General features: G+C 49.0%; 2 protein-coding genes across 2 annotated transcripts; one reads left to right on the top strand and one right to left on the bottom strand.

Annotated features, from left to right (window-relative positions):
* The first annotated feature begins 123 nt into the window (after window positions 1–123).
* On the top strand, window positions 124–7,872 carry RBM22 (RNA binding motif protein 22). The gene is made up of 11 exons (XM_005147197.4): window positions 124–250; window positions 693–746; window positions 2,258–2,287; window positions 3,198–3,330; window positions 3,636–3,736; window positions 3,895–4,067; window positions 4,612–4,812; window positions 5,315–5,479; window positions 5,896–5,984; window positions 6,498–6,629; window positions 7,289–7,872. The coding sequence occupies exons 1-11, from the start codon at window positions 197–199 to the stop codon at window positions 7,417–7,419; spliced, it is 1,263 nt and encodes a 420-aa protein (XP_005147254.1). The 5' UTR covers window positions 124–196; the 3' UTR covers window positions 7,420–7,872.
* Window positions 7,873–9,942: 2,070 nt separating this feature from the next.
* Window positions 9,943–14,299, bottom strand: MYOZ3 (myozenin 3). The gene is made up of 6 exons (XM_034067100.1): window positions 14,269–14,299; window positions 13,740–13,903; window positions 13,442–13,510; window positions 13,194–13,341; window positions 12,854–13,025; window positions 9,943–10,105 (listed from the first exon to the last, which is right to left on the bottom strand). The coding sequence occupies exons 1-6, from the start codon at window positions 14,297–14,299 to the stop codon at window positions 9,943–9,945; spliced, it is 747 nt and encodes a 248-aa protein (XP_033922991.1).
* Between the last annotated feature and the right edge of the window lie 379 nt (window positions 14,300–14,678).

Raw genomic sequence — 14,678 nt, 5'->3', positions numbered from 1 at the left:
GGGCTAAGCGCCCTCCTTCCCTTCCCAATGGTCGCGTCCCGTCCCGTTCCCCCCTCGCCCTCTGATCCCGATGGTTTCGCCCGCCGCGCCCTTTTCGCTCAACTCTCTGGTTGGCAGCTCCGTAGCGGAAGTGGCGTCAGTTCCGGCCGGCGCAGGTGGAGGCGGAGCGCGGGCCCGCTGAGGTAGCGGCGGCGCCATGTCCACATCGCTGGGTTCCAACACCTACAACCGGCAGAACTGGGAGGATGCGGTGAGCCCCGGGCCGGGCACTCCCGGGGATGGGGCAGCGGGCGTGCTGCCCACACCGCTGCCAGGGCTGGGAGTGTCCGGTGTCTGGGAAGGGCCGGGCCCGGCGTGTGCCTGTGGGGCGGTCTATAGAGATGGGGCCTTTCCTGGGTGGGCCCTGTGCAAACAATGGGCGCGGGGGTAACGAGGGGGGGGTGACATCTGCTGCAGGCAGGGCTGGAGAGTTGGGGTCACTGGGATGTGCTTTCCTGGTCTTTGTTTTCAGTTTTACTTCGAATAGACCATGGGTCGTAGTTGTGTCATAATATGGGCCTTGGGTCGTGGCTTGATTAATGGTCTGATTATTTTTAACTCCACAGCATTGTTTGAAAAGTGTGTTTTGAATGGTTGTGATTATGGACTTTGTTGCAAAATCCTCATTTTCCTTCTTTTTTTGCTCAATTTAGGACTTCCCTATTCTGTGCCAGACATGTCTTGGAGAAAACCCATATATTCGAATGGTATGTGCCTGTTTGACCTCCTTTTGTTTGTTATGGCCCTGGATCTTTTTGGGGTCTGAGGACTAAAATAAGCCTGACTACAGGAAGAGATGCTGAGGTTGATGTGCATTCCTCATTAGTTGGTTTTGCTCAACAGGGTTTGGTTTCAGCAGTTTTTGGTGTGCAGTTTAAGAGCAGATCAATCGAAAAGGAGAGCAGGATGATACAGTCCAATGTCTGGAGTGCAGGAAATACTAGAACACAAAGCTTTGGTAAATGGTGTGTTGTAGAGAACCATGAGCTGCTGATGTAGTAAATAGCTGAGCACAGCTTCTAAAGCATGAAGAAATGCACCTGTAAAAATAAAGTAAAACTCTTTTATGAAGGCTTCCAGCAGTGATTTAAATCCCTGTTTGTTTTCCTTGGTTTCCCCCATGCAGGAAGAGCCAGTCCATTTGTGTTGCTTTTCTCTGTGCTCAGTTTGGTTGCATTTGACCTGTGTTTGTATGATCTTTCCTGATCGTTTGCTGAGAGAGATGATGATGTTTTTGTGAGGCACAGCCCCACTGCTGGTATAGGTGATATGACAAAGCCTACTTCTTTCCATTGCCTTATTTCCTGTAACATCATCTTTGCTTAAAAATAGCTGCTAAAGTTCTGTTTCATTCTCACCTTTCAGTAATGTCTGAGGTGAGACTTACAGTGCTGTGCTTTTCATAGGATCACAGAATAGTTAGGGTTGGAAAGGAGCTTAAGATCATTTGGTTCCAACCCCCTGCCATGGGCAGGGACACCTCACACTAAGCCATATCACCCAAGGCTTCATCCAACCTGGCCTTGAACATTGCCAGGGATGGAGCATTCACAGCTTCTTTGGGCAACCTATTCCAGTGACTCACCACCCTCACAGTAAAGAACTTTGTTATAGCTGATCTAAACTTCCCCTGTTTAAGTTTGAACCCCTTACCCCTTGTTCTGTCACCACAGTCCCTAATGAATAGTACCTCCCCAGCATCCCTGTAGGCCCCCTTCAGATACTGGAAGGCTGCTATGAGGTCTCCACGCAGCCTTTTCTTCTCCAGGCTCAACAGCCCCAACTTTCTCAGCCTGTCTTCATACAGGAGGTGCTCCAGTCCCCTGATCATCCTCGTGGCCTCCTCTGGACTCGTTCCAACAGTTCCATGTCTTTTTTATGTTGAGGACACCAGAACTGTACACAGTACTCTAAGCGAGGTGACCTGATGGCCACGCTCCTTTTGATGCAGCCCAGGACATGGCTGGCTTTCTGATTTTACATTTAATGAATTACTTAATGAATGAATATAAATAAAAAATTAATTGAGAGGTTTTTACCTCTCTTATTTTTCGGTCCTGTTTTTGTGCCAAGGTGAAAGCCCAAAACATGGGGGTGGGTGAGTCAAAATGCAGCATGAAGGGAAAAAAAAACCCATGCTGTAACCTCAGTGATGTGTGTCATGGTTTATGTGAAATTGATGATACTTAATTTTTTTCTGGTTTTGATTGTATTTCAGACCAAAGAAAAATATGGAAAAGAATGCAAGGTATGTTTGTTGTCTTTTGAAGAAGGGATGTCAAAACTGGCACACATCTTGGAATAACACATTTTGATGTTAAGAAAACCATTGGCTTATTTGGGTTAACAACTTAGAGCATTTGTGTAACTACATAAATCTTGAGGTCAGTCTATGGGTGTTAGACAGCCTTAAAATAGCAAAATTATGAAAGAGTGCTCAGACAGATTTAGGATTGATTCATGTTAATTAGAATTAGATATTACAAATATTGTTATACTAGATTTGAAGGTATTTCTGTGGTTTAGATGATCTCATGTTTTCTCCTGAAGTTTGTTTTCACTCATGAGTGGTGCGTAAACAACTGGAGTTTAGGTTTTGCTGTGCATGTGCTGTTCACGGCTATGTGTTAGCTGTCTGAGACATAAGCCATGAGTATTTCTGAGAGAGCAAGAAACATTTGGCGTTATTGTGACTGAGAGAAATTAAAGGAGTGTTTTGCTCCTTCTGTCAGTTGTCATCTGAGGCAGGGAGAAGGTATGTGTTGGAATCCTGCTTTCCTTCCAAAAACTATACATGCAATGGAAGCAAAAGCATCATTCCACCAGATGAGATAGAGAAGAAGTAGTTGTCTTCTGGACCAGAAGCCTCATAACCTCTCACTGGGCTTGCTGCTGAGCTGATGACTGATTTATCTCTAATTTAACTGGTGATCTATCTCTAATAGCTCGATACTGACCTCACCTGGAATGGAGGGGAATTTCTTTCTCCTTTTGAGTTAAACTGCTTTTAGCATTCAGGTTATTGTAATGAATCAAAAAACATCACGACAGAAAACCTTCCTAAGACTTTCTCCTGTCCAAGTAAGGCACCAAATACAAACGAATACTTAAGGTCTGAATCTGTGATAGTGATACAAGTGTTGACTTTCTGTTGTTAGATTTGTGCCAGGCCTTTCACAGTGTTCCGCTGGTGCCCTGGTGTTCGCATGCGCTTCAAGAAGACAGAAGTGTGCCAAACGTGCAGCAAGCTGAAGAATGTCTGTCAAACCTGTCTGCTTGACCTGGAATATGGTGTGTACCAAAAATGTGAACTAAGAGAAGGAGCTGCTTGCTCCTCTTGCCTCTGAACTAAGAGAAGGAGCTGCTTGCCTCTGAAATGAAAGCTGGTGCAATGTCTCACTGTGTGCATGTCTCTGGATAGTCTTTGAGAAGAGCAAGTCTTGATGAGTAGATCTCTGCTGAGGCTCAGGGGCAGCATGGTCTGCTTGAGCTGTTACATGAGTTATCTCTGGCCTATGCAGGTTGCAGTAACTATTTCTGCTCTTTCAGCTTGTGCTTCATAAGGATTTATTTTTGTTTGATTTGTTTCATTCCAGGTTTGCCTATTCAAGTACGGGATGCAGGACTCTCCCTTAAAGATGAAATGCCTAAATCTGATGTCAATAAAGAATACTACACCCAGAACATGGAACGAGAGGTAAGAGAGTGTAGTTTATAGTCATGCATTTTCTGTGTTGATGCATATAAGAGAGGAATGACCTAACTTATCTTAAAATCATTTGCTTGCTCTTATTCTGTGCATGAGTTTTCAGTGGTGTTTTATACGTAATTATTTGCATTTGAACTACTGTTTAGATATCCAATTCTGATGGCACTAGGCCAGTTGGTGCCCTGGGAAAAGCTACATCTACTAGTGACATGCTGCTGAAGCTGGCTCGGACTACTCCTTACTACAAACGTAATCGTCCTCACATCTGTTCCTTCTGGGTAAAAGGAGAGTGCAAGAGAGGAGAAGAGTGTCCCTACAGGTACAGAGACATCTTAAACACTTAATTTGTTAACCACTGTCAGATACAGCTCCCCTTGGGGTAGTAAAACAGGGAGTGCTGCAGGGGACAGTAGATATAACGGTCTGATTGGGGTCAGTTTGAAACCTGGGTTTAGTTGGGCCATAGCACCAGTGGATGAATCTTTGTTGTGGCAAGTTGGTTTGTGAGGAATCAGCTGTGTGATCTTGAACGGCTTTGCTGAAGCAGTGACCGTAGCTCTGCTCTTGCATAGTTCATTTTTTCCCTTTCTGGCGTCAGTCCCCTCAATCAGAGATCTTTGTCTCTGAACAAGAGGCCATTTGAAATCCAGCTGTTATATTGTGTAGTGTTGAGCACTGAGCTGTCAGAAGTGCCATTCATTCACAGCTTGAGGCAGTCCTGGTTCAGTTTAAGCTCCTGTGGCTTTTTGTTCGTTTTGGCATGTTTGTGTGAACAGGGTTAACGTATAAGTGACCAGAGGGAAGAGGGAAGTTACAGTGATTTTAATGTGATGTGACTGTGAGTGATGTTTGCTGAACCTTAGACATGAGAAACCCACAGATCCAGACGATCCTCTGGCTGATCAGAACATCAAAGATCGTTACTATGGAATTAATGATCCTGTGGCTGACAAACTCCTGAAGCGAGCATCCACCATGCCTCGTCTGGACCCCCCTGATGACAAGACTATCACTACACTGTATGTTGGAGGGCTTGGAGATACCATCACTGAATCAGATCTCAGGTGTGTTGATGAATTTGTATTGCCCTTGACGTGGTATTTGAAGCTTTGATTACTGCTCATCTCCAAGTGAGAAGATCTCTTGGAAGAGGAAAAAAATCAATCTGGTTTTCAGTTTTCCTTAACGGGGAACTGGTTGGTGGGGAAATGCAGAGGAGTGCCAGCTTAGTGGGGAACGGTAAACAGGCACATTTCAAATGCTTTGATTAAAATTTCTCTCTATAAAGATGAGTCATCCTGACCTGTTTGGGATACTGTGTTACATTTGATACAAGAAAGTCCCATAGCCTCTCTAGCTCCTGAGAAAAGCTGCTGCAGAGTTTTTATTGCTCCGTAATTTTATAGAGGGATAAGAGACTCGACTTCTAATGGTTACTCTGAACTAGTTATGGAGAAAAGAAAGGATTTGAGCATAACTATTTTGGCACATGGTGAGATACACAGTGCTGTGTGCCCTGTGGCTGGAAGGAGTGAGGTTTCATAACCCTCATTTTTCCCCACACAGAAATCACTTTTACCAGTTTGGGGAGATCCGAACGATCACAGTGGTGCAGAGGCAGCAATGCGCCTTCATCCAGTTTGCCACCCGCCAAGCAGCAGAAGTGGCTGCTGAGAAATCCTTCAACAAGCTCATTGTGAACGGCCGCAGGCTCAATGTCAAATGGGGAAGGTGAGTGAGGGCGAGGAAACCTTGAGGATTCTGCCACAAGGTTCTTCACTCAGTTGTGCAGCCTTGAATAGCAGGGTTGGGTGTTACCCTGGACTAAGTACTGATCTGTAAATAGTCAGGGACCTCTTACAGTTTGGTTTTCTTTTAACAGTGGGATCTGGGTTGGAGATGACACAAATTGTGTAAGGGATTTCCTGGTAGAATGTTATGGATGAGTTTCTGTAGTTTTGTTTCTCACTGTCTCCTTTAAGCACTGTTTGCACACTCTGTACCAGGTGTTGCTGATGGGCTGTGAATTTTTCATCTTTGGCCTAAAGCAATGGGTCTGGGTTAGATAATGTGAAACTATGGTGGTGTGAATATCTGCTATCTTGCTTTTTCTCATCCTTGTTCTCAAACTTTTGTCTGTTTTTCAGGTCCCAGGCAGCAAGAGGAAAAGATAAGGACAAGGAAGGTACTACAGAATCTGGGATAAAGCTAGAGCCAGTTCCAGGACTCCCTGGAGGTAAAGGAGTGTTTGCATCTCTGAAAAACTTATGCTGACCTGAGAGAGGCTGGAGCTAAACCTCAAGAGAGCAGTAGCAGAGTTCATGGCAGTAGAGGCAGTGGTGAGCCCAGAGCAGTTACCTACAATAGGTTTGCAGCAGATCCAGCTGGGATTGAGAGGCAAGCTTTGTCTAGAAGCAGATTCTTGATGAAAAGAGTTCTTTATGTGATGAGTGAAAAGGTAAAGCTGAATTCAAGTTACTTAGGTCTTGAGGTACTGGCAACCCACACATGGTTAATGTCTTCCTTATCCACTAAGTGTCATATGATGGAAAAAGTAAAGCTAGTTTTGGGTGAAGGAAAATGGTGACTGAAGTTTCAGTGCAGTCCTTATTGCTCTGGTTCATACGTGCAATAGTAGTATCACTTTGTCCTTGTGGAAGAGCTTCTTGCGCCTCTCTCTCTGAAGGCAGACGCCTCTGCATGTCTTGATTGAGAGATTTTCCATAACCACCATGTACTTTTTGTGCAGCCCTCCCCCCTCCTCCAGCTGCAGAAGAGGAGGCTTCTGCAAATTACTTCAACCTACCTCCGAGTGGCCCTCCAGCCGTGGTTAACATTGCCTTGCCTCCTCCTCCTGGCATTGCTCCACCACCACCTCCAGGTACTTGTGTTTCCCTTACAAGTGGGGGTTAGAATGATCAAGTCCTCCTTGTTCTGCTGTTCTCTCGCACTGATGCATACCCCGAGCTGAGTTTCCTCATCCCTGATCATGCAGTGTAAACTGATGACCTAAAATGAGCTGTCAGCACAGTTTAATTAAACTGAGCTGGCTGTCATGGTATGTATTCACTTGCAAATTCTCAGGCATGTCAGAGATCCCTGTTCCTGGTACTGAGACCTCCTCAGTGCTTTTGCTGGCTGTGTAAATGCCACATTAACTTGAACTTCAAAGGTTAATTTTGCAACTGGTTGAATGCCAGCCTGCGTTTGGCTGTGTATGTATCTGTCTGGAGACCCTTTGTTTTATGTGACATCAGACACTTGTGGATGTATTTGGTTTACTCTGTGCTTCAGTAGAAAACATTTGATTGCATTTGAAAGCATCAGATTGGCATCTGTGAGGAAGGATGTGTGTTGGGTGAGGATTGCCCCCAGTTGTACTGGATAGAGGGGAAGGCATTTGGGGATTTGAAGAGTCTCAGGAGAAATGCACATTTCTAGGCACAGCTGTAAGACAGCTGTTTTCTGGTGCCACTTTCAAGCAGTGGTACATGTGTTGCTTGTTCTGTTTGTCTGAAGCTGCCAACTTTGTTTCTGCAGGTTTTGGACCACACATGTTCCACGCCATGGGACCACCACCTCCCTTCATGCGAGCCCCAGGCCCCATTCACTACCCATCTCAAGATCCCCAGAGGATGGGTGCCCATGCAGGGAAGCACAGCAACCCCTAGCACCTCCTGCCACCCTCCTCCTTGAAGTAAATGTTATTTTTTAGTTACTATGATAGCACCATATGTCGAGCTGTGGGTGAGCTAGAGCAGCCTTATTTCCCTGCTTGCAGACGCTGGGCAGGCCGAGCTCCTTGTCTCTGCTAGCTAATCAGATTGTGGATGCATCCCAGATCTTCCATGTAGTGTTGAGGGGTGGGGGGTTTAGGGAGAGAAGGGGCAGACAGAAGGGCTGTCAGGAGTCTGTGGATCGGGTGTACCAGAATGACTGCTCTCGTGTATCCCGTTTGCACACTTTTAAATAAACTGCTGGAAGACACAAAACCAAACCCTTTTAAAGCCCATCTGATGTCCTCAGTCTGAACACCATGGACTGTGTAAAGGTAACCAGAGACTCTTCTCTGTCAGGTAACTAATGACTTATTATTCCAATGAGGTATTAAAGACCGAATAAGAGCCAGAAAACAAGCGTATTGGATGTGCCAAACCCATGAGCTTTGCCTTACTATTGCCACAGAATTTCCCCCCTTCTTTTTTTTTGACTTCTGGTTTAAAAAAAACCCCAAACCAACCCCTTTTTCATGCTTCACTTCTAATTCTGCATGTCTTGAGCAAGATAAGATTAGGTCATGCGAGCAGGTGGTGCATCTGTACGTCAGCTGCGTTCATGCAGCGGATCTGTGGACATTTTTCTGTACAGCAACACGTGATGGGACCTGTTGTGAAGCTTTGCTTGGTTTTTAAAAAAATACATTAAAATGCTTGAATTTTTCAACTTTTTGCTTAGACCCTGCTTGGTGGAGACAGTGTCTGAGGACTTGGGAATTTTATTTGGCTGCTACCAAAGCCAAGGTAGAGAGTGGGTGATGACAGTGGGTGTTACCTGCTGCCCTCAGTGATGCCACTGGTGCTGTCAGGCTCTGGGATGTGGTACCAGGGCCATGGTTGGCTTCCTCTGGAGAAAAAGCTGGGCTCTGGGCACAGGTTACTGCTTTAGCTTCTGTAAGAGCCCTTCTAGGGCAGTGTTAGAGGCCAGGCAGAGGCCTGCTAGTGCATGAGGAAGGGCTGCAGCCTTTGTCACAGCTCTGGCCCCAGTTTGCATGCAAAGCTGTGAGCGCTGAGCAGGCAGATCTGGAATTCAAACAGGCTTTATGTTGTCACAATTCATTTATTACTTCCAGCCAGCTCCCCAGGGGTACACAGGTTCTACAGCTAATGGGCAAATTGGAGAGAGAGAGAGCTTTGTAACAGTCCTTGATCATCGGTTTTAATGTTTAAGGAGAGGACCTTTTTGCTTTCCAGTTGCATTTTCCATTTCCCTTCAGTTAAAGTTTCCTACCTGAATGGTGTGTTGTGGCAGCAGACTCCCTGTGTGGGATCTGCACAGCACCACACATACACCTGAGGCAGCTGTTAACTGCTTTTTTACCAGCAAATTTACTTGCCCAATTCAACCACGGTGGTGGAAGAAGAAATGTTTATGCTGATGCTCCTGCTTTTGGAAGATAAAATGAAGGTAACATTAAGAACCTGATGGAAGCACTTGAAGTTAGAGATTCTTGTTAGCAATGAGCAGGAATTTCCAGATGCTCTGATACTGTCCTGTAGCCTGTTGGTAGCTGTGTCCCCCACAGTGTGTCACTGCTGATGCTCACATTCAGAGAGCAGCCTGTGCTTACTCTGGAGTGGCTGTGCTCATTTTCCCTCCTGCTGATGTTGAAGTTACCAGAATACCCTAGCGGTGTCTTCAGACTGGTGCAGTTCTGCAGTGCAGTGATTCCAGGCAGGACGTGATCCTTACTGCCTGGCTATGGGAAGCAAATCTGGCATAAGTCAATCAAAGGGTTTAGATGTTTAAGCAAGGCATGCAGATAGCAGCGGGAAGGGGAAAAGATCAGCTGCCAAGTGCCAGCCAGAAGCTTATGGAAAAGGGGACACAAGTTTCCAGTTAATGTTCATCTCCCATATACCCTGGGTGTGCTGTGCTCGTGAACAGGCAGGTTTCCAGTTCCTCATTTGTTTTTGTTGTCCAGCCAAGCCCTGGGTAACAGCTTTTAACATGCCAGTGCCTCTGGTGACTTGTTTTGCTGCTGCTCTTCAATTATCACCTCCTCTTGCTATCCTGACCGGAATGACAGATGTAGAGTTGTCCTGAAGATGGAATTTCTCCATCTGTTGGAGCAGGTCTTGTGTGTCAATGCAGCAGCAGCAGTGGGACACCTTGGTGTGCCACAGCCAGTGCTTCTGCCATTTTCCATGAGGACAGGCTGTACAGGCTGTTTTGTATGGAATTGTGCTTGTGTTAGTGACAGGAGCTTGGCTGCCCTTGTGTCAGTGGCAGGTACAAGGGGGGTTCAAAATGGTCCCAACCTTGGGCTTGTTCAAATCCTGCTGAAGAAGGCAACAACCAGAGACCAGCAGCTTGGCTTTCATTGAGAACACTTACTCCTCTCTCCCCTACAGTGTGAAGTGTGCTTGAGTCTAGCAAGAGAAGCATCCGTGGTGATGGGGAAGGGAGCCTGTGTGCTACAGCTCGTCGCTCTCCGGTAGAATCCGCACCCAGCCTTGCGGCACCCTGTTGAAGTTACGCCTGTGGTCAATCACTTCCAGAGCGCTCAGGTTGTCCAGCTCCGTGGCAGGCACAAAGAACAGCTCACTGAGCTGTGTTCTGTCAAATGGGGCGGGAGTCCTGCAGCAGAGAAGCAGCAGATTTAGTGTGTCACAAGGAGGGATTGTGAGTAGTGAAGGTGAGAGAAAAAGCAGGTCTGGATTTAGTAACTGAGCCCATCGGTAACCTAGCAAGGCCTGTAGAAAGTGATAACCCTCCTCTTCCTCCCCAGGATGCTGTTAGAGCCTCTGCCAGCCCAGGGAGGTGCTTGTACAGAGCCAACCTCAGCTCAAGCTTTAGCAAGCTGGAGTGGGTTTTGGTGCCTGAGTGATTGTGGAATGGGAGGGAGGAAGCATGTTGTTACCTTCACTGTAGTTTCTTTTGATGGGCTCCACCACCGGCAATAGAGCTGAGCTGTGTGTGAAAGGGGTTAGATTAAGAGAGCAAGTGATGGTAACAAACGCTCTGGTCTTTAGGAAGTGACTTGTCCACAGCTGATGTGTTCTGCAGAGGGCTGGGGCCGATAGTGCTGCCTCTTGATGGCTCTAGCACGTGTGTAGGCAACTGCCTCTCTCTTGGCCTTGGCTCGAGGTTGCCTGTGGGACAGCTTCTTTTCAACAATGACTAACAGGAGGAGCAGTGTGGGGGCAAGAGCTGTCATCCCTTTGTGGAGAAATGTGGAAAGGGATTTGGGAAGAGAGTGACAGCCTCTGAGAAGCCAAGAATGTTGGTTTTGGAGCAGCACATAGAGGCTGAGCTATCAATGAGGCAGAGCTGGGAATATTTGCTTTGGGAAGCACTGCTCGAACATGAGTAACGTGGCACAGTTTTGCAACAGAAGAGAAATAAGGGGGGGAAAGGTAAAAGAGAGAGGTTTGTTCCAGGAACTTTCTCTCTTCTGGGAAATGACAGTCATTTCCAAAGCTTGGGTTTACTCTCTTAAGGCAGTGCAACTCAGCAAACTGTCCTCACATCACAGCCTGGATAAATCCCAACTTTAACCAGACTTAACGTCTGCTTTAACACAGTTGCTGTTGAGATGGTGAACATGCCCTGTGACCTGGGTGAGCTGAGCTGGGATCCACCTCGCTTTGGGCAACACCACTGGCTTCTCTCTTAGCAGATTTTTTCCCAAAAAGCTTGTTTTTCTGCAGTTTGGTATTTGATGAAGTGAGAAGTGATTTAAAAGCCAACAGCTTGGAAGATCATGAAAAGCCCAGTTAAAAGCAGATTGGCTCTCTGAAACTTCATGCCTCAGTGAAGAATTAGAGGAGGTGGCGAGAGGCTTGGTGTTAAATTAGCATCCATCTGTATTAAATAACAGTTCAAGACTTTAAATAGAAAGGCAGCATGTGAGAAGGGAGAAACAGAACAGGGGAAAGCATTATTCAGAGACATGCCCTTGCTTCAGTCCCCATCCAGAAATAAATCCTGAGGCAGGAACATGGGTAAATGTTGAATAAAAGAGCTCAGTGTGTGCAGCAGCTCCTTGTTCTCCCCCTATGGCACCTCCTTGGATGTTACTGCTCCAGGGAAGCTTCTGGGAAGGAAAACCTGAGGGAGCAGCTCTTGCCGCCCCTTTGCTTGTCCCTTCTGTTATCCCTCTTCCCCCTCAGCCCCACTGCAGCGCAGACCAGTGCCCTGCAGCACTCACTGGTGTGGAAGGGGAAATGCAGGGGGGCTGGGTGTGCAGCAGCCTTGTGCTGTGCCCCTCGCCACGCCACACAGCAAAGCCCCAGGGCTGAGGAAGAGAAGAGCAGCAGGGGGATGGTGGCAGCATCATCTCAGCTACACCAGCCGAGACCTCTGCCCTTTGGAACACCATTCCCATGCAGAGGGGTTGTAGTTCCCAACAGCTCCTTCTGCCAAGAGCTCAAAGCCCAACACTTGTGTCCCCCTCAACTCGAATACAGCTTGACTGTGGGCTCAGGAAAGCTGCTGCCAGCAGAGGCCCACCACCAGGGCAGATGGGGGTGTGACAGGGAGCAGTGCTGTGCCCTGGAAGGGAGCTCCAGTGGGAACTTGTCCATTGGAAGGTGACTTTGGCCAGGCCAGCAAGGCTAATGTACTGTCATCCTCATGGAAGAAGCTTTTGGGAAGGAGGAGAGCCAGGACCTCGGTTTGCAGATTCCCTGGGATGATGTTCAGCTTAAAAACTCAGTTGTCTTTATCCTACCTTTGGGCTGCTGATGCTTTGCTACCACCAGATCTCCATCTCCTGGATCCCCACCAAGCACCTTTCCAGAAATGAGATTATCCAGGGTCCCAAACTCTACCCCAGCGTGATTTGGAGGTGCAAGGAGGCAGCAGCCTTCCATACTCCATTGAAAGCATGGATCTTGCCAGGCTGAGCAGCAGGACCTCAATGGCCTGAAGACTTCAGTCTCAAGCAGGTGTTTGGAAGGAATCTGGTGACCTCTTAGCACTTTGTGGGAAGATTAACCTTATCCCCCCCACTGCTTCCAGCAGCTGCTTGGATACCTTAGTGACATTAGGAGAGAGACTTGACACTATCTGTGCCATTCCTCCACCCAGCCCAGAGCTGAGCCTGCCTGCAACAGCAGCCATTCCTTCTCCAGGACCATGTGCATGGGAATTAGTCCTCCCACATTTCGTCCCTGAGGTTACCCAGTGAGATCAAGCTGCACGAACACAGTGGTGGACCTACTAGGAGATGTGGGAGCTGCTGGAGGCAGGGACCTTTGCAGAGGGGCCGCAGAGTGCTGTATAAAGATGGGATGGAACAGTGCATTTCCCTGGCAGGATGCAAGCTGCTTCCTGAGGTAGGGCCAGACACCATGCTGGTGCCTGCTGCTTGGCCAGCCTTACCTGTTGAAGCTCCTGAAGTCCCACAGAGAGGGTCTCATGGGTGGCAGGTACTCGCTGAGCACAGCATCGGCCTTGTCCCCAAGGAGGTCGTGCCATGGGGAGCGGTAGCCCTTGGGGATGGCGGTGGCATTGAACTTCTCTGGGGGCACTTCTTTGAGGGGACCTGAGTACCCTGCGCAGGCGAAGAGATGATATGGGCTGATGTGGGTACAGGAATATGAACATACAACAGATATACCTGTTATGTGTCTATAGATATAAGGGGTTTGGTGCTCGCTGCACGCAGCCTCTCACTGTGAGCCGACAGCGGTGTCAGCTCTGGGGTGCAGGTGCCCTTTACCTGGGGCCAGAGCGTCGGGGTTGAGGATTTTACTCATCTTCAGGACTTTCTCTGTCTTCTTGGGCACCTCAGGGGGGCCGCCCTGGGGCGATGCTGCCACGTGGAGCTCGGAGTGGTAACTCTGCTGGCCCCCAGCATCCTCCCCTGCCTGCAGAGGGGAGACTCAATGGGCACAGGGTGCTCCCCCTGCCCTGGCTGGGGCTGAAGAGGGTGCTGGAAGCATCTTGGAGCCTCCTTCACCAACTCACCATCCACTCATTTGCTGCTCCCTCCCTGTGACCTCCCGCTGTGTGCTGTGAGCCGCCCGGCCCTGGGAGCTGCAGGAGGCGAGGAAGGGGTTAGTGATGCACACAGGGACTGGTGCCATCCCCTTGTTCTTTGGTGGATGCTGAGCCTTGCCCCTATCGTACCCATCCCACCAAGCCACCCCTGCTCTCCCATCTCCATGTAACTGCATGGCTGAGACACTCCTGAGCGCACCGGGAATCGCTTCCCTGCTGGGAAAGGGCTGTCCCCGCTGGAGCTGGGGCTGAGCTGCAGACCCACCTCCCTGTGGCTGCTGAGGTTCTCAAAGGTGAAGCGCTGCATCCGCCGCTGGCGCTGCTGGAAGAGCCGGGACCCACGGTTGTGGGGCAGGGAGAGCTCCTCTATCATCAGGTCCCGCGTGGTGCTCACCTTCTTGCCCAGGTCCAGCCGGGGCTCTGGGGGGGGGCAGGGGAGAACACAGCCACAGATGAGGCTGCTGCAGGGCTGAGGACCCCCATGCCTGGTGCAGGGACAGCGGCCTCCATCCACTGGGGTTCCTGTTGCTGTGCCTACACCCGGAGCTGTGCCAGGGACCAGTGGGTGCAATTATCCTGGAGTTAGCTCAGCTCCAGAGGCTCTAACAGCTCCTCCACCCCCATGCATGGACCCCTCCAGCCACCAACATGCAATGGCTGCCCCTTGGGGCTATAGTGTGAGAGGGGACCAAGGCACAGAGACGCTGCGGGGCCTCAACCAGAGCTGGGTCTGGCCCCTGGGCACGCAAGGCAGCACGGACCCGGGACTGGCAGCACCCCCAGCACCCCCTTACCATCCTCAGGGCCTGCTCTCATGATGGCCATTCCTTGCTGCTGTGCTCCTGGGGCAGCTCTGTGCGAGGGGGATGGATCCTGCCTGGCTGGAAGAGAAAGGCAGCCCTGGGATGGCACAAAGCATGGGGATGCATCAGCCCCAGGCATTCCATGGGAAGAGGTCAGGCTTGGCTGAGCATCTGCCCTGGCCAGCATCATTCCTTATTCGGCTCTCCATTCAGTTATTGGATGCAAGAGAACATTCAAAGCACGCTGCCCTTCAGCCTCTGCCCGTTGCCTTTCTGTAGGGCAGAAAGTGTCCTCCTTGCCCACAATGAGCCGGTGTCCTCATGGCCTGAGCCCCCTGGGAGCAGCCCCCACAGCCTGCAGCTGAGCAGGGCACCTCTGCTCTAGCAGAGCTATTTTCAGC

Source organism: Melopsittacus undulatus, chromosome 10 (assembly GCF_012275295.1).
Source record: "Melopsittacus undulatus isolate bMelUnd1 chromosome 10, bMelUnd1.mat.Z, whole genome shotgun sequence".
Classification (NCBI taxonomy): Eukaryota; Metazoa; Chordata; class Aves; order Psittaciformes; family Psittaculidae; genus Melopsittacus; species Melopsittacus undulatus.
This window is presented reverse-complemented; position numbering and strand designations above follow the sequence as displayed.

Coding starts and splice junctions, on each gene's coding strand:
- RBM22 (XM_005147197.4), top strand. CDS start 197: ATGTCCACATCGCTGGGTTCCAACACCTACAACCGGCAGAACTGGGAG. Junction 4,068..4,611: donor GGAGAAGAGTGTCCCTACAG/GTACAGAGACAT, acceptor GCTGAACCTTAG/ACATGAGAAACCCACAGATC. Junction 5,985..6,497: donor AGTTCCAGGACTCCCTGGAG/GTAAAGGAGTGT, acceptor CTTTTTGTGCAG/CCCTCCCCCCTCCTCCAGCT.
- MYOZ3 (XM_034067100.1), bottom strand. CDS start 14,299: ATGGCCATCATGAGAGCAGGCCCTGAGGATG. Junction 13,342..13,441: donor GAGCAGCAAATGAGTGGATG/GTGAGTTGGTGA, acceptor TCCCCTCTGCAG/GCAGGGGAGGATGCTGGGGG. Junction 13,026..13,193: donor CCCCGACGCTCTGGCCCCAG/GTAAAGGGCACC, acceptor TCGCCTGCGCAG/GGTACTCAGGTCCCCTCAAA.